At 39.5% G+C, this 20,876-nt stretch overlaps 1 protein-coding gene across 12 annotated transcripts in view; it reads left to right on the forward strand.

Moving 5' to 3' along the window:
- Positions 1–20,876, forward strand: part of HECW2 (HECT, C2 and WW domain containing E3 ubiquitin protein ligase 2) — a 195,047-nt gene that overhangs the window by 105,880 nt on the left and 68,291 nt on the right. For 7 of the 12 annotated variants that reach the window (XM_040562668.1, XM_040562667.1, XM_040562669.1 and 4 more), the window contains 2 exons: positions 5,508–5,615; positions 17,452–17,546. In XM_040562668.1, the coding sequence (XP_040418602.1) occupies positions 5,508–5,615; positions 17,452–17,546 (203 nt within the window). Of the gene's footprint in view, positions 1–5,507; positions 5,616–9,948; positions 10,239–15,046; positions 15,362–16,600; positions 16,996–17,039; positions 17,245–17,451; positions 17,547–20,876 lie in introns of those variants that run through there. The other 5 variants (XM_040562675.1, XM_040562676.1, XM_040562677.1 and 2 more) reach the window with 5 other exon arrangements.

The following is a 20,876-nucleotide window of genomic DNA, read 5'->3' on the forward strand; positions in this document are numbered from 1 at the left end:
GCTTTATGAGCGTCTCTGGGCTGAGAATACACACACCCCTTGGTAACACATCCTCTTCAGTGCCCAGGAATTTATTAAAGTTAACCCAAAATGCTACGGGGTCAGCGTTTTGACAATCTGAACTTAAATTAAGTTTTAAAATTAAGAATAAACAATACAAGCTCTTAAAAAGATTTTGCATAGAACTTCTTCCAGAAAGGGATGAAAAAACAGAGATTAGGAGGTAAATCCCAAATGAGGATAACAGAATTACATGGGGATACAATGCTGTTACCAACATGATTGATCTTTTCTGAGCTCAGCTGCACGGATTTTCAAGAGCTGTGAATTAGAAAAATCCATATACGGTAGTGAAAGATGAAAATTATAAAATCGTATGTAATTAAATCCATTCAGCGACATTCTGAATCTCTTTAGCATCACCTTCTCTCTGAGCTCTGTGTTCAAGCATCTATAAATAAGTTACTTGATTGCAGTAGGGAACATTTTTCAATATTTTTTTCCTATGCAATAAATCCATGATATTTCATTACTAGGAGTTTGTAACTTCTTTAATGCTTTTGGTTTTGAAGAGTAAAAATCCTTTGTGTTCCTGGAGACAAGCGTGTTCTCACACAGCCTAACACTAGAGACCGCAAAAGGTGGGACCAGAAGTTGAGCATTGGTTTGCACGTGAGCAGTCTGTGCACTGGGAATATCAGGCTGGCTTCGGTAATAACCAGTAGCAGTTCTTGTTTTTAACTTGTTTTGTTTTCTAAGACCGTATCTGTTTTTTTTATTTGTTAGTTTGAAGTGTATAAGGTGACTCTGAGGTGATTGATTTCAGGCAGTTTATCCTTTTTGCTTAGGCAGAAATAGTGAAAATGATCAGACACAAAGAATAAAATGCAGACCCCACAGAAGCCTCCTGACTCTTTATGTCAGATACCGACTTTAGCTGGGCTTTCTTGCTGTCTCACATAACGTGTGCATAGACAGACTGATGGAGTACAGACTAAATAGGTGGACGGTGAGGTGGGTTGAAATCTGGCTGAACTGCTGCATTTGATGTGTCGTGATCAGCAGCGTGAAGTCCAGCGGGGGCAAGCACTAGTGATGTGCCAGTCAGTGATGGGGCTCGGCTGCTGAACATCCTGAATGATGGGACAGAGCATACCTCTGCAAGCTTGCAGATGGTACAAAACCTGCAGGAGCTGTTGGTCAAGCAGGTAGTCGTGCTGCCAGTCAGGTGGACCTCAACGGGATGGAGAAGTGGGCAAGCAGGAGGGTGATGAAGTTCAAAGGGAAATGCCAAGTCCTGGCCTTGGGGAGGAACAGCCCCTGACGCTGTTACCAAGCTGACTGTCTGCGACGCAGCTTTGCAGGAAGGGTCCTGGAGGAGCTGGTGGAGGACGGGTCGAGCCAGAGATGCGTCCTTGCAGCGAAGGTGGCCGCTGGCATCTGGGGCTGCATTAGGAGGCGTGTTGCCAGCAGCAGGAGGGAGCTGGTCCTTCCCCTCTGCTCTGCACTGGTAAGGCCACATCCCGGTGCTGAGTCCAGCACTGGGCTCCCAGTACAGAGGATGCATGGATGCACTGGAGGTTCTGGTGGCTCTTACTCTTGTACAAGTGCTGTTTTATTGTGCAAACTCATTGGTAAAAATGATGCCGCCATCTTTCATGGAGGTGCCCATACATTCATCCAGTACTTGCGTATTGCCTTGCATGTGAGATAGCCGTGCTGAACTGACAGCTGGCAGGGGGAGCTGCCTCCCATGCACAGCCACAGCAAGGCTGGGGATGCGGGGACAGATGCACTGCTGACACGGAGGGCACAAGCTGGAGACGTTGCATGTGCCATTTACCTTGAAGGGTTTTGTAGTGATGGCAAAGCCTGAAACAGAAAACATTACCCTGAACAGGTTTGCTTCACAGTGATTTCAAAGAGCGCTAGGCAGTGTAGAGTCTGTACAGGGTTATTTATTACAACCCACCTTTTATTGCAGAGCAACATACATTCTCACATGCACTGATGTGTGCAGGGCTTGCAGCACAGTGAGAACCAAGTTACTTCTGTAATATTTAATGCTTTTAGAAGATAAGATTATACTGTGGATCTTCCATTGCTCTGTTTGTTTCAGAAGTGTAGACTGACTTGATGAGATACCAGTGCAGAAGGATGATGATATTTGGTTGCATATTTTATGTTCTGGGAATGGATATTTTTATCTTTTCTTTGGCCCAGATTCTAGAACAGCAGCCAGTTTCACAAACAGCAACAATTACCAGCTAAAAGGGGACCAGAGCTTCTTACAGTTGAAGTTCCCTAGGGGGTATGTAAAGGTTTTGGAGAAGAGGAGAGATGAGGTAGTGGTAATTTTGACTTCTGACGTGATGCTTTTCATGCTCTCAAACACTTTTTTATTTTACCCAGCTGAATATTGCTGAGACTATCACAGTTAAACTTTTTGGTTACAATTTTGATAGGTGAATTTCTGCAGTATTATGTATACTTCAGTATTTTCATGCTGTTTGATTTCTTTTGCTCTTTGGTTCCTTTCTTTTTCTAAATCCATGAACTAGGGTTTGTATTTTCCATATACATTAGTAATGTTGTTTTATTCCCTATGTAAAAACTTCATACAAGTAGAAAAAATCATCTGTTTCAGGAGAAAATGAACTCTGCCCAAAATAAATTCTGTAATTTGAGTGGATTGCTGTCAGGCAGTGGCCTGTGAGCATTTTCCATCCATCCGTCTCCACCACCTTCTGTTGCAATGGCAATGTGCCTGTGGGCAGAGTATCAGGGATTCTTCTTCGGTCTTTGTTACTGCAAAATGGACTAGTCCAGGGTGAAATGGGTGAAAATCTTCTTTATTGTTGAGTTTTATTAATTAAGGTGTTAGAAAATGTGCTGCTTTTTTTTTTCTGTAACTATCAGCTCAGGATTTCATGCTTACCTTGCATGTTGTTCATGCGGGACTTTTCCTGAACCTCACCAATGTCCTGGTAAAGATTTCTGTTGGATTTATTTAGTTATTGATTTAAAAAACAAAGAACAATTGCTTGTACCTGAAGTGTTGGAAATCTCACTATTAAGGGTTAATTTCACTCCTTCAAACTTCCTTGATTTGCTGAAAAAGAAAATACTCAAACAATTCATGTTTATGGTCATAGTATACTGATTATCTCTCCTTCTGCTTAGAATTATGAACGGACTTTTCTCCAATTGATTAAATACAGCTATTGTGAAGAACTAGAGCATGAAGAGGAACTTTTTTCTCCATGCATCACATCTTTATTTACCTAGACATAATTAGAAGAGTGAATAGTTTAAAAGTATTCGTGTTTCAAATATCCATTGATTTTCTCAAAAATCTCCATGCTTTTGGTAGCAATGGTTTGGATAACCAAGTTTGTGTCATGGAGTAGGCAGTCACATAGATATGCTAGAAGTTAAACTAGCACTCTGGGAATCCATGAGATATGTCTCTGGAAGAAGTGGGACCTTGGATAGGGAAAGCACACTTAATAAGCAAATAAATAAACAAAAATCCACAGTATTGTTTCAGTTAGTGTCATTGCAAGCTACAGAGATTTTTGAGGCCCATGGAATGCTTTTTACAGGCTGTGCTTTTTGAGTTCCTCTTTATCTAGTGTTGATAAAATGAAATACACAGTTGAGATACACTTTTGTTCACCCTGATTATTTTTTTGGCTGTCTTGAAGAGTAAGTATGCATGCTTTATGTTTTTAGTGTCTATATGCCAACCTTTATGGTGTGTGCAGTTTCTGTGTTATTAAGTCCACATGGAAAGTTAATCCTGAGGGTATTGTACAAGTGCTCGAGGATCACAGACATTAGGAGAACCCTCCTGTCCCTTCTCTTTAACATTGATTATTAATTACGAAACTTCTGGACTCATCGTGGTGTTGAGGTGTTCAGGCTGCAGCATACTAAAAATTCTCAAATTTGCTGTGCCTCCAGGCATAAAAATCTCAGTGGATTGCTCTGGCTGCCTTTCGACTGCAGAGATCTCTCAGGTTGTGACCAGGGTGTGGAACTGGCTCTTGAGCAGGCAGAGACCCCGGTGCCTGCCAGGCAGTGCTTTGCAGGTCAGTTCAGTGGGATGCAGGCGCACGGACTGCGCTAACCCTAATTCAGTGGTGTAACGCGTGCACTGAGGTGCTCGGTCAGATGAAATGAAGAAAGAGAAGCTTTCGTGTATTTTTAAGGTAAGAGTAATGAAGCGGCATTGTCAATTACTCTTTCATAAATAGTGTATGGATTTTTGAGATGACATGAATGACAGTTCTTTAGGTTTATGTGGGACTTCTTATCAAAGTACAAAGAAAGTATGCTGGAATGGTTAAAAGCATCCTGAACAAAGCTACAGGAGACTAAGTTTTTGCTAAAGTCTTTTTAAGATTGCAGAATGCACTCAAAGTTGTGTATTAAAACAGCAATTTTATTTATTTATTTATTTATTTTGAGAGTGAAGTTATCAAGAACTACTGGAAGGAATTAGGATGTTATATTGGAGGCAGCAGGTATGTTTGTCTAACAGCTGTGTAAATGCACTTGTAACATGTCACGATGCATACTTCCAAAGAACTTTCTGTACAAAAGAAGCTGGATTTATGTCAGCTTCCTCTGGGTCATGATAACTGTCTTTGTGCCCTTTCAAACAGGTTCTCCCTCTGTTTTTGTTTCATTCAAATAGCATGCTGGGTGTCTGAACCCAGGCTGGTAAGTAGGAAACAAACCCCAAGGTCTGGTTTTGTTACTGTTAGGACAAAAAGGTTTCTTAGGGAGGGGAAAATACTGATACTGCTAAGCTGATCTTCAGAGACTTAATGTTTACTTTTCAGTTCTCTTTTGAATGTATTTCACTGAATTGCTCATTTGTATTTCTGGCTTACTACGTGACAATTCTTTGGACCTCTAACTCTAGTTTACTGATAGGTGGTAATACAGTACATGCCAGGAAATTGAATGTGTCAGATTTTTTGGTGTATGTATAAACATATTCTCACCAGTTTCTAAACTGCAGGAATCCTCTAAAAAATAAATCAAGTTCTGATACCTCTAACACCAATTCCATACATCATAGCTAAGGAGTGAATGCTAGATTTCCACAGCACAGAGCAAGACCACTGTATAATATGTTGTGGTAACTCTGTGATGAAGTTACAGGCAGCTATACATTCCCAATAGCCGGTCTATTGAGGCAGGGAAGTTTTGGATTTAATGCTTTACCTTGGCAGGCCACCTCTTACAGGAAACCATATATTTACTTTGGTTGTATGTATGTCTGCTCACTCTGCATAAATTGATCTATCTATCAACTGTAAAAGAGAAGCCATTTACCTTTTGCCAGTTTGCTTTTATATTTATTTATTTTAACAGAATTTATTTTTTGTGTCTGGGCCTCTTGAACTAAACAACAAACAAACAAACAAAAAAAGCAACCCTGCTATTATAAATGCTAAATACTATGTGACAATTTCTTTTCTTTCCTCTTACAGATGAGAACTCTCCAGCCAATTTCTGGGATTCCAAAAATCGTGGAGTGACTGGCACACAGAAAGGACAAATTGTATGGCGAATTGAACCTGGCCCTTATTTTATGGAATGTGAGTACATATTTATCCAGTGTAAGGCAAGCAAGCATACCATTGTGTCAAGGGAAACCATCCAGATAGTGCTTGGTACGCATTTTGTCAAACCCTGATAAACCAAAGAAACTGATCATATGTTTCTAAGCAGCAGCATATTTTTCAATGTGTTTGCCAGACATTACAAAAAATAGAGTGACAAAAAAAAGTTATAGAGTTTACAAAAAAGAAAAAGTTGAGCTCAGAACTGCATTTGTGTTGTAGGGATGTTCTTGGACAATGTACTTCAGTTTAAGGGAACAAAAAATTGCCTTGTTCAATGTTGTGTAGTATATATGCATTGAAAGATGAAGTACCTTCCTAGGAAGTTTAAAATTTCAGCTGGACAAAGCATTAATGGTAAACACACATGAAGGAAAAGATAAAAAAGCAATAGTTCTTGCTAGTATGTGTTAGTATTAAGGTTAGATTTGTCTCTGGGAAGTGCCAGCCTCTTGTCCAGTTGCATCAGGATTTCTCAGCTGATGTTTCATTACACTGGGAAACCACTGGATAGTTTTGAAAGACTGAATCTTGGTGTGACTGGAAGCAACACTCTTCAGCTGAGCTCTGCAGGAAGTGTATTGGTAGCCAAGCTTCACATCACAGCTTTTCACCACTTCGTTAGATGACCAGGATTTGTAGGAAGCAAGCCACTCTGCTGTGAGATATTTTTGCTTTGTTGTTTGCTTTTTAATGAAAAGGAGTATTTTTACTGTCTGAAGTATGTGATCCCCTGCAGAAATTGGATGTTTTAATTCTAGAACATTGTGTATGAGCTTGTTGGAAACTCTGATATGAGTATCATCAAAGTGGCAATCAGTCCCAAAAGAGCTGTGAGCTGCTCTACCACCTGTTTAGCCTCACAGTAATGAATCTCCATAAATTAAAATATATACATATACTCCCACTCCATTTCTTCATTGTACACTGCAGTGCTGCTAACTGTAGGTTTTGGCAGAATTTTTTCTTCCAATTAACTGATATAACATCAATACATGCATTTTAACAGGTGTTGGAACCCCTGTCCTGTAGATAATTATTAAAAATTCTTCTTTCTAGAAGTTGTCATTGAACATTGCCAAGTGAATCTATGCATTACACAGCACATTTTTTTGACAAGGAAAAAAATAAAAGTTTAATGGTATAAAATCAAAATCAATTTCAGAAACTTACTACAGAAAAAAATGGCTGAACTGAAGATGAAGGTCAAGAAAATAATAAGGATTAAAAAAAAAAACTTTACTGGTGCCAAAGACAGTGTCGTTAAAGCAGATTAAAGTCTATGTTAGAAAGGTTCCTTGCCTCTTCTTTCTCTTATATATACTTATATCAATATTGTTGCCTGTACTGACAGTTTGACTTCAAGAATATTTGTATCCTTCAGCTGGTTTGTGTCCTTTAGCATTGCTGTGTCATGTGTGGAGGTGAGGCTCTTAGTTCATGTGAATAAGTAACCTAGGTTAATGCTTCAAGAATTAGCAGTTTTGACTTAAAATTGGTTTCAACAGACTTGGGACTTTGCAAGCAACTGATATAAGGAGAGAAGGATATGTGTTCCTTGCTTGTGGCTAGCTTTCCTAATTAACAGTTTTACTGGCATACTATGAACAAAAGAGAAGCAATTACACAGCAGCTGAGAACTGTAAAAAGGAATGTTTATGAGCATATGCTTCTATAGCACATAGTGTGACAGATAAATATGTCACCAGTGACACTTATGCTTCTAGTGAGAGGCCAAAAATTGCACTGACATGCTTAACTGAATTTCTAATTTCACTTTTTAAATTGGGAGACTCCCCAAATACATGACAAAGTTTGCTCAGCAAGGCTTTTCCTTTTAGCTTTTAGTGGGGGAGCATCTCTGATGCAGTTACAGGCAGCTTCTCCTTTATGTTATGTGATGTTACGTTATTTCCCTGCGATGTATCACTACATCATAGCCCCAGTGAATGCACAGGTGGCCACATGGTTCAGGTACGACCTCAGTGGGGTTGCCTCTTGCTGTGCAGCACCGGGGGGCTGAGGAAAGAGAGATGCAGCCTGGGTTCTCGCTGTGGTCTGCAGGCAGTGACACTGCCCAGCCTGGGCCAGCCATGGAGATGAACTTACCTCACCTTTAGGCTCTTTCTCCTGCCCTGGTGCTGTTATAATTTGTACTCCCTGTAGCACTGTCATAGCAAGAGGGAGAGGCAAATGGAAGGGCTCATGTACCCAGTAAATATATGCCTGATTATTGAAGTTAAGGTATCTCTGATGCATTGATCTGCCATTATTTTCCAAATTTTGGAAAGAATTCTACAGTTTTAGATTTCTTGTGTTTAGGAATGTCTTTGCCAAGAGGCAGAATGTATCAGATACATGTCACGGTATTAGGGGTTTGTCATATTTACTCCTCTTGGTATGACATGCAGCAGACCGTTACCAACTCAGCAGTGCTTTGCTAGGAATGAAAGGAAAAGCTGGGAGTACAATCAGCAGCAGTATCTTTGATTTTTTGAAGCAGCAGATCCAATAAGAGACGATAATGTCTGTGGGAAAAGGATGGACAAAACGTGTAAATGGATCAATCTAAACTCAGCTGGAGATTAATCACAGTGTCGAAATGCTGGTTGGAAAGGACCTCTGAAGGTCTTTGATCCAACCTCCTGCTCAGAGTGGGACTATTACCACCACTTTACGTGGTCAGATGTGGCTTTTAAAGCTCAGTCTTTAAAACCTTTAGGGACAGAGATTTAGCAGATGCTTTAGGATGCTTCCAGTACTGCAGCTTTTCTACAGTTAAAGAAGATTTTTCTTGGCATCTAGTCTGAACCTCAGAAGCTTAAATTTGGGGCCATTGCAAGGTTTAAAATCTTGTGATAGAACTGAAAAGAGTTTTAATTCGTAATCTTTGTAACTACGTCTTTCAAACTACCTCTGCTACAGTTAGATGTTGCCTTAACCTCCTCTTCAGCAGACTAAACAAGGCCAGCTCCTTCAGCCTCTTCTCACAGGTCACGTTTTCTCAATCCAACCATCTTTGTAGCCTTCTGCTCTCCCCTCTCCCTGTTCTCCATGTTCTTGAACTCGAGGGACCCAAAACTAGGTGAGGTATTCCAGGTGTATCCATACCAGCACTGAGTAGGGGGGGATAACAAATTCCATCTGTCTGCTGGCCATGCACCTCCTAACGTAACCTGTGAGGTCGTTTGCTGTGCCTGTGATGAGGTCAGTTGCTGGCTCATACTCAACGTGATGTCCATCCTCAGCCCAGGATAAATGAATCTGGCCTGAAGCTATTTGTCTTTTTGGCAAGAAAAGTGTTTAAACTGAAGTTACTAATGTTGAATGATGAGCTGAGATCAGTCAGCGTGCATATGATTCCAAAGGGTTTGGTTGCATTTTTTCCCAGCAGTGTCAGAGCTCAGGGACATGGCCTATCTTTTCACCCATAATGCACGATCTCTCCAGGGCAGAGTGCAGAGGATGATAGCGTCGCTAATAAGCCATATGCAAATGAATCTTATGAAGAAGGAGGATTTCCATTTTAATTGCATTAATGTTAATCAGTGGGAGTCAGCTGGTTTGGGCCTCAAGCTCCTTCTGAAATCCTCAGATTTGTACCTTGTAAAAAAAAGCATCTTATGCCTTAGTTTGGGAACCTACTTTTTCATGAGGATAATTATAAACTTATTAATAGTTTCATTGAAGTCTGTGGAATTTATACTTATGTTTAAACTTAAGCCTTGGTTAAATGTTTTTTCTGAATTTTACATTACTGTGTATCTGCAATCTTTTAACTCAGTTTTCTGGTCATTCAGTTTATTTCTCTTAAAATCCCTCCCTATAGATCCACCATCTCCTGTTTCCCAAGCAAGCACCTTGTAAAGGCAGAGCTGAAGGCCATCTCCTCTATTCAGATCAGGCAACCCTCAGAAAACAGGGTGGGGAGAATCTCACTATCTTCATACTAAAAACAGGCATTAATTCCCCCAAAGCACCCAAATTAGCTAAATTAGGATGATGAAAGAAAACTCTCACATGCTTTAAAAAAAATCGACACAAAAAAATCCGTAAACTGTATGCAGAGAGGAGAGAATCAAAGGAGTCAATGGTGAAATAATGAGAGGTGAACTTAATATGTTCCAGAAGTGCAAGCAGCCTCTGAGGGGAGTGGCTGAGGAGGAGGGGGAGGAAAGGAGTTTGGAAGGAAAATAAATTCAAAGCCCAGCTCACCACGACAAGCAGCTGGTATCCTTAAGCTGTCACCTCCGGATGAAGTGACTGGCTCTGAACCGCAGAGCCAAAGCCTGCAGAGGCAGGAGCTCCTTTGTTTTACCTGGGGAAGGAGCAGAAGTGCACTGTGAGCATGGAAGGGATCTTTGTCACTTCAGAGATTCAACAAGGTGAATGTGCAAGATGGTGTTTCCTTCCATAACAGATGTGACTAAAACTTTCTGCTTTGAAGTTTGCAAAAATGTGGGGAAAGGAAAACAATGACTCACTAGACGGCTCCTTCAGGTTGTTTGCTGTACAGACTACAGAAGGATTGCTAGACATGACCGCAGCTCTACAAACAGTTTTCTTCCTTCTGCTGTGAAATGAAAGGATGAGTTCAAGGTGTGTCACTCTGAATTGATGGCAACGGTGTGAAGGTGCAACACAGCTGAGTGCCTTTGTGTTTATGGTTATGTTTGTGCTCATGTGGTGTTTATCACGACATCAGGCTGTTAAGTTCTTTAAGTATGTCAGGACTTTTAGTGTCTGGTGCAGGAGAGGCTGCAGTTGTCCCAGGAGCAGAGTTAATGTGGCAGAGAGCTTCTTGGGGCATCACAGTCTGGGAGCTCAGGATGGCAAGGGCTCCTTTTCGGGGGTGTTGGAGCAGAGGTGATGGCATTCCTTGTGGAGAACAGAGGTAGCAGAAAGATGGAGTTGAAATGATTCATGGAAATCTTGGTGATAGAAAAAACATACCATAGAAAGCTTGAGGTGTTCTGAAGACTGGTTGATAAGAGCTGCCTCTCACAGACAAACAGCAGCTTTGAGGTCTGCAATGTGGCAAGGACAGGTTGTGTTGGATGTGCCATGGGGGAGAATCGGTATAGTGTGGTCACTGTCAGGCAACACATAACTGCAGTGCTTATGTGCTTCCGTAGGCACAAAGTCCCTAGGACTTAAACCTGCAAACTTCCTAGTAGTTAAAACAGACCATGGTGTGTTTTCTGCTGCCGGGAGCAAGTGGCACAGCATGGCGCTTGTGTCCATACAGCCAGCCTGTCCTCCCTTCCCCAGCACATTGGACAGGAGTGTTGGGGATGCTCAGTGACCGTTCAGCAGTATGGATGGTCGTGTGTTTGTACTTGAGTCCGTACTTGCTTGGTTTATTGATACAGGTGCAGGCCAAGAGCTTCCTTTGAGACTGAGTTACCTGAATTGAGCAATAATGTCCTATTGACTTGTGTTTATCCATTATAGTCTTGGTCCCATGTGTATTAACAGTATCCACAAGAAAGGCCTTCACCTACTTTACTTGCAGTGTACTGTGTTTGTTGTTACTTATAACATTTGATGTCGTAGCCATTACTGTGAATAGAATATAAACATGGATTTGCATATATTTTCTTTACATCTTGAAAAATAATCAATAGTGGCGACTGTTGGGATTCATCCAGACGCTGCCAGTCTTGTCACGTGAATCACTTCCAAATCACTCTTGGGACGTTTGTGGTTAAATCACTGCTGGTGCCACACTGCAATGCTTGGATGGGTGACCGCACAGACTGTTTCTATTTTGTCCTTAAACTCTCACTTTTGTGGCACGACTCTGAGATATATTCAGAAAGCGTGGTGATGATACATGTGTTTGCGTTATACAATATCATGTTACAAATGAGGTTTTATATAGAGTTCTCTGTATTCAGTGCCCATTACGATGAAATTACAAAGTTTGCAAAAATAGCGTACCAAGACTGAAATTTGCTGCACTTTGCAGTTAGAAGAGTGCACTCCTAGCCCCCTTTTTTCTTTAAAAAAAAAAAAAAACACAAAAAAACTAATATAGATTGAAGAAAAACAAATTGGTTTCATAATTGAACTTGATGTGCTTTTAGCTTCAAAGGGCTGCTCTCATGAAGAGTTGTTGCTATTGTCTAGTAGGGATAGGAGCACAGTTTAGTGCTCTGCCCAAAACATTGGTCAATGGTCAGTGCTAATAAATGCTTTATCAATGTAACTTGTTACTCGTACCCAGTGTTTATATTTTGACCATTTAAATGAAATTGTGAAAATCATATTTTCCTCACACTGAATTGTTCTGAGCCTGGGATGCTTGCCTGGGTGGTGCTGTGTAACCAGTGCCCTTCCAGCACTCTACCCGGGCACTGTGCTTCTCATGGTTATTGTCCCAACCCTATTTATAAACTTGTTCACTGAGTAAGAAATACTTTTATTATAGTTCTGCTATTTATATGTGTTGTCTCTTACTAGCTATTTTTGTGTATCACAAATAACTGAAATAGGGTTTTGTCTTGTGTTTTTTACAATTTGTGGCAAGCCTTGTTGACTTCCTTAAGCACATAATAGCCCAGTGTTTTGTTTTAAAGGTTAGGTTAACCTTTTTCCCAAACTGGAATGTAACAGACAGGGCTCATGACTGTAAGTAGAAATGTCTCAGAGTTGCAGCAAAGTGAGTGCAGGCGGCAGGGACAGGTAAGCTGTTATTTGAGCAACTGTTGCTTAGTGGTTTCCTTTGAAGCAGGTTAGGTGCAGAGAGACCACAGGGGGGACAGAATTCATCTGTTACTGATACTAGTTAAACTAAAAAGCTCTCTGTAATTCTGCTTAAATCACTTTTTTTTTTTTTTAAATCATTCCTTCTGTAAAATAAACTTCGTGATATACCTGCTGAGGGAGAGGGAGAGTGCCAGGAGGCAGCCTGCTTTGGCATTTGCTCTGCTGTTTGCTGTGCTGGGCTGTTATGAGTAGGAAGTAATCCAAGAGATGCTTGGTTAGAATGATGCAGAGGAAAGAGTGCTAAATACTTGAACAAGAAGGTTGTGTTTAATGAACAGTCACACTAAGAAAGTAAATTCAACTGACAGGATGTGCAGAGCACTTTTAAATTCTTGCAGTTGTCTATTGGCTGTTTGTGTTCAGCTGGGAAAAATTAGGGTTTAACCTGGTGGTTTTTCCTTGGATTACTTCTCCCTTTATACATTTGTAAAATCTGAATGTGAGTGATCTAATTTGTTTTGTGTTTAATTTGTTAATTTGTTAATTTGTTAATTGTACCAGAGTTTTCTTAAATGCTTTGCAAAACATGTTCTCATACTTTTTTATATGAGTTTCTCTGATGTCAGCTTTTTCTTATTATGGGGACATATGTTTATATCTGCAGAGAGCCATGGATTCAGCTTAAGTGACTCGTGGCATTTTGCTGCAGAGTCCAGGAGCTACGAGCTGCTGAGCACTTCCTGTGCAGCTAGCAGGGAGCACCGGTCATCTCCACAGGCCGTTGCAGCCCAGCAAGGATTTGACTTATTTTCTGGAGGTGTCTCTGCCATCCCTTCTCAGTGGAGTGTGGGGCAGCTCCACCTCTCATATAGGTGTTTCAGATATATCTGGAACAAACTGTTCTTAAAGTGAACAAATTTGTTTTCCTGAATTATTGGTCTCCTGGGAAGAATGCATTCTTCTAGAATGATATTTGTGTTTATGTATTCCAACTTTATGTCTTATAAGTACCTTTTTATCCTAAAGCAGTTTTTTAAAGGCAAAGATAAAATATTTAAGGCAGGAAACACACAGATAACATGGGGGACTTTGGAGAACTACTGATGTTTTAAAAGCAAACTATTATTTTGTATAAGCAGATCTCTCTGTTACTGAAGAGGCAAGAGTGCATGGTCCGTAGAGGGAAATTCAGCGTTATGCTGCATTTCAGGCAGGAGTTCTTTTGAAATTCAGATATCACTGTTTGAGTCCCAGAAACCTTTCTGAAGTGACACCTTTCTTAATTCCAACATTTTTATGTAATGGACTTGAGCTATAAACTATGGTTATAAAATGTTAACAGCTATTAGCTTTTAAAGAATGGGGTTATGGTCTTATCCAGATTAATTAACATTTATCCTTTTTATATGGCTCTGTGATATCTTTCAAAGAATTGTAGATACCCCGATTTCATTTTGTCCTATTTTTAAACAACGAGGAAATGTCTGGTCGCTGTAGGAATTCCTCGTGGTCTGTGTGATGTCTGGAGGAACGTCAGGGACAATGGGACATGTGGCAGCAAGAACGGAGAGCTAGGTACAGTCACTTTTTCCCATGAATGAAAATAGTTTTTGTTCTGCAAGGTCACATTTTTCTTTAATCAAAAAGACAGCAAATAGTCCTGTGGTCAGGTACAAGTGTCTTCACCTTGCTGGATTTACTGCTGTTAAATTTTTCAGTACAGATCACAGACAAAGCAAGCTGATTAACTTGTTGGGGGAAGCAGTAGTAGGAAAGAGAAACAAGAGAAGGGCAAGTTTACACTTAAAGGAAACACCTGAAAATGAGGTGGCAGGAGGAATAAAAGAAACTAGGAAAACTGTAGGTGATGCATGCTATTTAGCAGTTTGTACTATGGAACAGCTGAGAGGAAGCCTGTATATTAATATGGTATTGAACTCAGCTTTCTAAATATTCAAGTCCTGTTTGCCGGAGCTTACTGTTTCTGAAGATTTGTTTGTATTTTTGGGGCCTTATTTATATGTAAGAAGCAGAGAAGTGTTCTATCAGGAGCAGGCACAGACACATATTTTCAATATATCTGCGGCACAGAAATCCATCAGACATGAAGAACAAATATTCAAATCACAGTTTTTCTGATAACACAGAAGAAGAAATGTCAAAGAGCTACATCCTCAGCTTTTTTGAATTGACAGGATTCCTCTGAGATTTCTTTCACTGTTAAGTATGAATTGTACTTTTCAGCACTATTATATATGTGTGTATATATATATATATATATATAAATATATGTATGTATATAAAAAATTAGTTAACTGTCTCTGGTTCTGTGACGGCACCGTATTCTTGCTGTGTACAAGATCAAGATCAGATTTTGCAAACCTATATTCACGTCTGCAATATCTGGCATAAGCATGCCAGATAGCCCATTTTTCAATTTCATGCTGAATTTCAAGCACAGCTTCTCCTCTGTTAATCCCAGTGACACAATGCTAACAGCACCTCTAAGGTTCCTGTGTGTAGAGCTGTATAAAGCCCAAACCAAATCAATGCTACTTCTCTTGGTGAGAGTAGTTGTCCAGATAGCATGTCTTAACTTCTCTTTTTCTAATAGTTTTTCTAAGCTTTTTTTTTTTTTTTCCTAAATTGAGTTTGTATGAAATGGATCGTCGGATCTATTTATTGAATCAGATGTTGTCTTCTACCACCGGCCACATACAGGTGTTGGGGAGTACTGCATGCTTGTAGAAGTCACTGAGAGGAAGAAATCCAAGGATCCAAAGCTTGTAGTATTGCATTTCTGCCTGCAGGAGAATTTAAGTGCCAGTGTAGTGGGAATGTATAACAAACTTCTGTCTGCATTATGGGATGTCTGCAAATAGGAGCAGCAGCTGACAGCTTTTCCAGTGTTAGCTTCTTTTTCTGAAGTGACAAATTGAGAGTGGGAGGAAGAGGGATCAGAAGTTTTTCCACCTCCTCCCTCCCTGTGAGCCCAGCTCCTGCCTTTGAAGGTCAGTTCTGAGGTGCATCCTCTCTCTTAAATGGATGTTGACTTACTGCAGCAAATTAAAAATTAAAATTAAAAAAAAAAAATCCTTCTTGGCTGAGCAGACTTGCAGAATGGATTTTTCATCCTTCTGAGTAGGGATAAGTGGGCATTTTATCTTGCAGTGATGAAGTACCTCAGCCCTCAAGGAATCATGTCCCACAACCATATTCAGTACATGCAGTTTTGTATTTTTGGGCTTCCAACACACTGTTAAACCAAGTGAAAGAAGTTGAACTGCCAGTACTTTTATGCACACCCTCTGGTTCTGTCCAAACTGGTTGCTGTAATTTGTGCATGCTTGTAGCCATTTTTGTCTGGCCGTGGTCATTTCTGTACCCAGAGGTAAACCCTCATCAACCTCCTACAGAAGAGTTGTTCCAGTGGGGAAGGAAAACAGGGAGATTGTTCCAGATAGGGAAAATCCCACAGGATCAAGGGCAGCTGTGATTATAGCTGTTCTGCTATGTTAGAAGAATGCAGAGAAACAACAGTAGAGGTTGGGCTTCACTGAAACATAATACTCTTTTGTCTGCAGCAAATGCAGTTTAGCAAACAAAACTTTATTCAGTGGGACCAGAAGTGTGGTGAAACGTTCACCTTTCCTGTGTTCCAGTATAAACTGCTTCAAGCTTCCTTCAGATAGGTATCATGCAACTTCTTCCGAAGTCTGACAAGAATCAAGCTAGTAGCAAATAGTTCAGTAAGTCTTTTTCATAATGATTATATTGAAATAGTAGCAGAAATACAACCTGCAGAATACACAAAGAATAGATAACCAGCTGCTCTATTCTTAATTTCCTGCTGAAGTATTTCTAATGGCTCATCACTGAGTGATGGATCGTACTCATACAGAATGAGCTTTAAAGAGCACTCTGAACAGCATGTTAATAGCTTTCCACCGTGAACAACTGTACTTGGATCTCCATTCCTACCAGAATGTCAGGATATCTGTAGGGCTAATGCAGAATCCAAGTGATAAGAGCCTGAATTTTATAATATTTTATCTCATGCTCAATTGATATTAGATTTGATATTAGATAAATTATATATATTATATATATATAAAAATATATATATAAAATACATAAAATATTAAATGAAATTGATATTAGAATTGATATTAGATAAATAAGATTATCTGTTATTACTACCCTCTTATTTTACAAGGATCAAGGTTTTTTTTGGATAGGCATGCTAAATGATAGTAAAAGGTTTGACAGAAAACACCAAAAGGGAAATCTCATTAGTGGGGCTCTGCAGGAGTTACTGAAAAAAATGCAGTGCTTTTAAATATTTTAATTGTCTGTTTGCAAATTTTACCTAGGGTTTGTACTGGTTTCATCTGGATAAAAGCAATCAGAGGTCCATATAGAATGAACTAACAAGCTGGGCACAACCAAATAAGATCAATTTTGATACTGCTGGCTTCAGAATGAAAAACATTCCAGCCATGCCTGCAGAGTCAGTGAGTGTATGCCACACCTTAACGTCAACTTGCTGTGTAACCTGTGACTAAGAGCTCTACTGCATTTCTTGGATATATAGAGAGAGGAGCATCTGGTAGGACCTGGGAATGATCCTTCTCATTCAGCTTTGGTGAGGCTAATGCTAGGTGTTGTGTATAGTTCTGGAGTCCATATGTCAATATTAATTTTGAGAAGTGGAGAAGAGCAGCAAAGAGCACAATAACGATCACAGTAGATGATCTAATGATTTCTCCTACATCTCCTAAGAGTCAACTCAGGCTAAAAAGCACAGTTTACTTACAGCAAATAGGGTTGTATTACAATCCAGGGAAATGTATCCTGAATCTGTATCCTGATTGTCTGCAGTCCTGTTCTACAGGTCAAAAGAAAATGTATTTCACTTACAGTTATTGTGTGCTTCTACAGCAAAGATGTACCAGTGAACTGTACTGGTGAATCAGCCTAAACTCACGCGCAATGAACAGAATTGAACTGCAACTCCCCATACACACGTTCCTTTAGTTGTCTGTCTTTTGCCTACTGTCAGTCACGACAGATTTAATGTGATTTTCGTTTTGTCTTCTAGCTGAAATAAAGATCTGTTTTAAATACTACCATGGTGTTAGTGGAGCCCTCCGAGCTACTACTCCATGTATCACTGTGAAAAACCCTGCTGTGATGGTAAGTTTAACCTATTTGTTCATTGTATTTGTATACGATATTAACTGCCAGACAAACCTATCAATATAAGTCTCCTAGTTTTACTATTAACTGCAACTTTTGGAAAAAGAGAGAGAGAGAGAGAGAGAGAGAGAGAGAGAGAGAGAGAGAGAGAGAGAGAGATTGTATGACAACAGTCACCTAAATTAGGAAATGCTTTTCATGGTTTGGTATTTTTCATGATAAAATGAAGGTAAAAATCACCAAGTTGAAATGAAATCTTTTATGATAACAATTTCATTTTACTTGCTTTCAAAATTAATGCTGCCAGTTTGATGTAATTTAACACCATATTAGAAATTTTTCACACTGGTTATCTAATTCCAGCAGAATTCTTATCGGAAGTCTCCACTTATTTGTTATTATTAAAAATGAAACTGTTGCTGAGATAGCAGTTACTAGTATGTAAAAAAAAAAAAAAAAAAAGACCGTACAAAACTCTGCTGTTGCAGAGATTATTGAATTTTTCGGAGTGTTCATATACCATTGAAATTTAGATAATTCTATGACTTTCACGATTTATTTTTGCCTTATTACAATTTCATTACTTGCACTTTTGAAATCCTAGAAGTTTTAATGGAGTTTTTTAGTTGTTTAAATAAATACCATTAAGAATAAGAAGAACCTTCCAAACCTATAAGAAGAATCTTTCAAACTTGTATCCAGGTGCATTTGATGGACGTAATTCATCTAACAGGCTAGATCTTCAGTTGACATAAAGTCTCACAGTACATTTGATTTTTTGATATTACCTGCCAAGTATTTAAGATTATATCTGTCATGGTGGTGTCTTGACAACTACAGTGTTGAGGATACTTTAGAGCACAATTTATTTAAGCTGCTTGCTTTTAATCTGATCTTGCAGTTCTTCAGCATTGTAAATTTATATACAAGTGAATGTTATGGCAATGTGATACTGTATGCGCTGTCATGGACTATGTCTCGTTATACCAAATGTTTTTTCTTTCTCTTAGAATTCCTGACCTAAATGACAGCATCATTTAATAGTTAGACCTATGAACAATAGATGTTCACAGCAGGCATAGGAGCTTTTGATACTTTATAGAAGAAAATGTGCTACAGTTAGTGAGCTTGACAGCAACTGTCTTTAATATAAATTTATAAACTACAGAATGAAAGCTAGCCTGATTGTTTTATGTTTTGTTTTTAAATAAAAAATGAGCAACTCAAAGTAATGAAGAAACCACTTAAGCTTGTATATTTTCTTGGTCTTGTCATACAAGCCACTTAGTGGTATTTTTTCAAGACTAGTTATGCAAAAAGGCATCTGAACTCCTCTCTCTGAATATGCATTTATTTACTTGGGAGTTACCTGAAAACCCATCTGTCAGAGTCATTGGTCCATCTTGTGGGGTTAACCTGCTGTCACTGTGGAAGTTGTTGTGTTTTTTTTCCTTTGAAAGGTAGCACAGGATCCTGGGTATTCTACAGAATTTGTACTCCTGATGGAAGGTGTAATTTTATGTAAACCTTTTTGTTCGCTCTAACAACACAGACTTCCAGTAATAGTGAGCTGATAGTTTCACTGATGAGAATGTCATATGATAGCTCAGATGACGCCTCCTATAAAATATCATATTGGGTTAGTTATACATAAGTATACCTATTATTAAGCATTAATACCTCATACCATTTTCCTGTTTTTGGTGTTAATCTTAAGCACTGTGTGTGTCATGTCCTTTGTGACAGATACGTTGGTCCTGAGAGTGGTAAAAGTCGAGGCATGCCCATTCCTTCTGTTTTTTTTTTAAGCTGTGATAAGTTACCTGCTTACTTGGATCATGCTGAATTTTTGCATTGCATGGTTTGGTGGGAGATCCATTTCTGGTTTTCTTCATGCTAATGGAATATTCCACCAGGAATTTCAGCTCATCTTATTTTTGGATAAGCAGTTAATATTGTATTCATTTCAGCTAGAGGAAAAGCAAGGACTGATTTAGTATTCAGAAACACTTCCTTACACCAGGTGAGATAGCCTTTGTAGTGCCAAAATGTAAGTCTGTCTGGTGGGATCAAGTCTTCCAATTGGTGCAGAAAAACTGAACCTGCTGTTCAGATCATAATGGAGCTGGAAAATGGCATAAAATGAACGAAACTGTGGAAGTGCTAGAGAACACTGTTATAATTAGTTTTATTATAGCTGAATTGTGGGCAAATCATATTTTCTGTAAAACATACTAAAGCAATGATTAGCAGTATAAACAATGTTATTTGTAGTCCATGATGTAGTGGAAAGATACATACAGAAAGAGGAAGACCTTTTTGTTGATGAGTAGTTCTTAACAAGAAATCAGTGCCTGTTAGAAGGAGTCAAGTAGAGCACACTGATATGTGCAGAGTTCCTGCAACTCTGCCTGCTTGGCTTCTGCTTCCCAGCGGGACTGGCCCCTTCTTGCTTCCAGAGCAACCCTCCTTAAGCAGAAGGATGCTGGTCGGGCTGGAGTTAACCCGGTGTGTTTTCAATGCCCTCATAATTTTATTACCAGCTGTCACTGCTTGTGTATCCTTACGAAGTTGTGGGAGTAATGATACCGTGCTCGGTGGGGAGATGAGAGAGCTGAGAGTGTTCTGGTGAGAAAACCTTGTCCCTGAAAACGACAGTGAATCACGACCGCAGTGATGAGGACAGGAAACGGGCCGGGCGGGGAGCAGTGCAACTTCCTGACACAGTCTGTTCCCTCAGGAGGCTGCTGAGGCCCATGGGGATGCCAAATGTCAACGTCATCATGGTTTCTGTATCGCTTTATTGACTTCACTGCTTTTATGTGCTAAGCATGGGATTTTGCAACAGAATAAATCCTTCAATATCAATTGCACCCAGCATTTGTTCTGATTGTGCTTTTGTTTGCTAATCATCATGGGAAGTATTTGAAAGCTCGTGGTAATGCTTAAAGCAATAGCAAAAGGACTTTTGACTTGTTTAGTGGTTTCCTCATGGACTGCACATTCTAGTCTGGCCACCACAGCTTCAGAAATATTTTCAGTCTCGTAGCTTCTAGTTCTGCTTTCAGACAACTGTTCAAGTGCTAAAAGCTGCTTTACATACTTCATCCACCCACAGGTGTACAAGTTTGTTATCAGCTTATTTTGTTTAATAGGTCGGATGACTTCCTATTTATCATATTTATCACTAATATAAAGCTTTTTGGATGAGGCTTTTTTAGCACACTGTGCATAATCTCTGTCTGGGAGTGAGTGCACTGCCTACACGGAGAACCGTTTGACTTTCAGTATAGCTCCATTGATGTTTTTATGTTAGATTATTCTGCT

The sequence above is a fragment of the Cygnus olor genome, chromosome 6, assembly GCF_009769625.2.
Source record: "Cygnus olor isolate bCygOlo1 chromosome 6, bCygOlo1.pri.v2, whole genome shotgun sequence".
NCBI lineage: Eukaryota > Metazoa > Chordata > Aves > Anseriformes > Anatidae > Cygnus > Cygnus olor.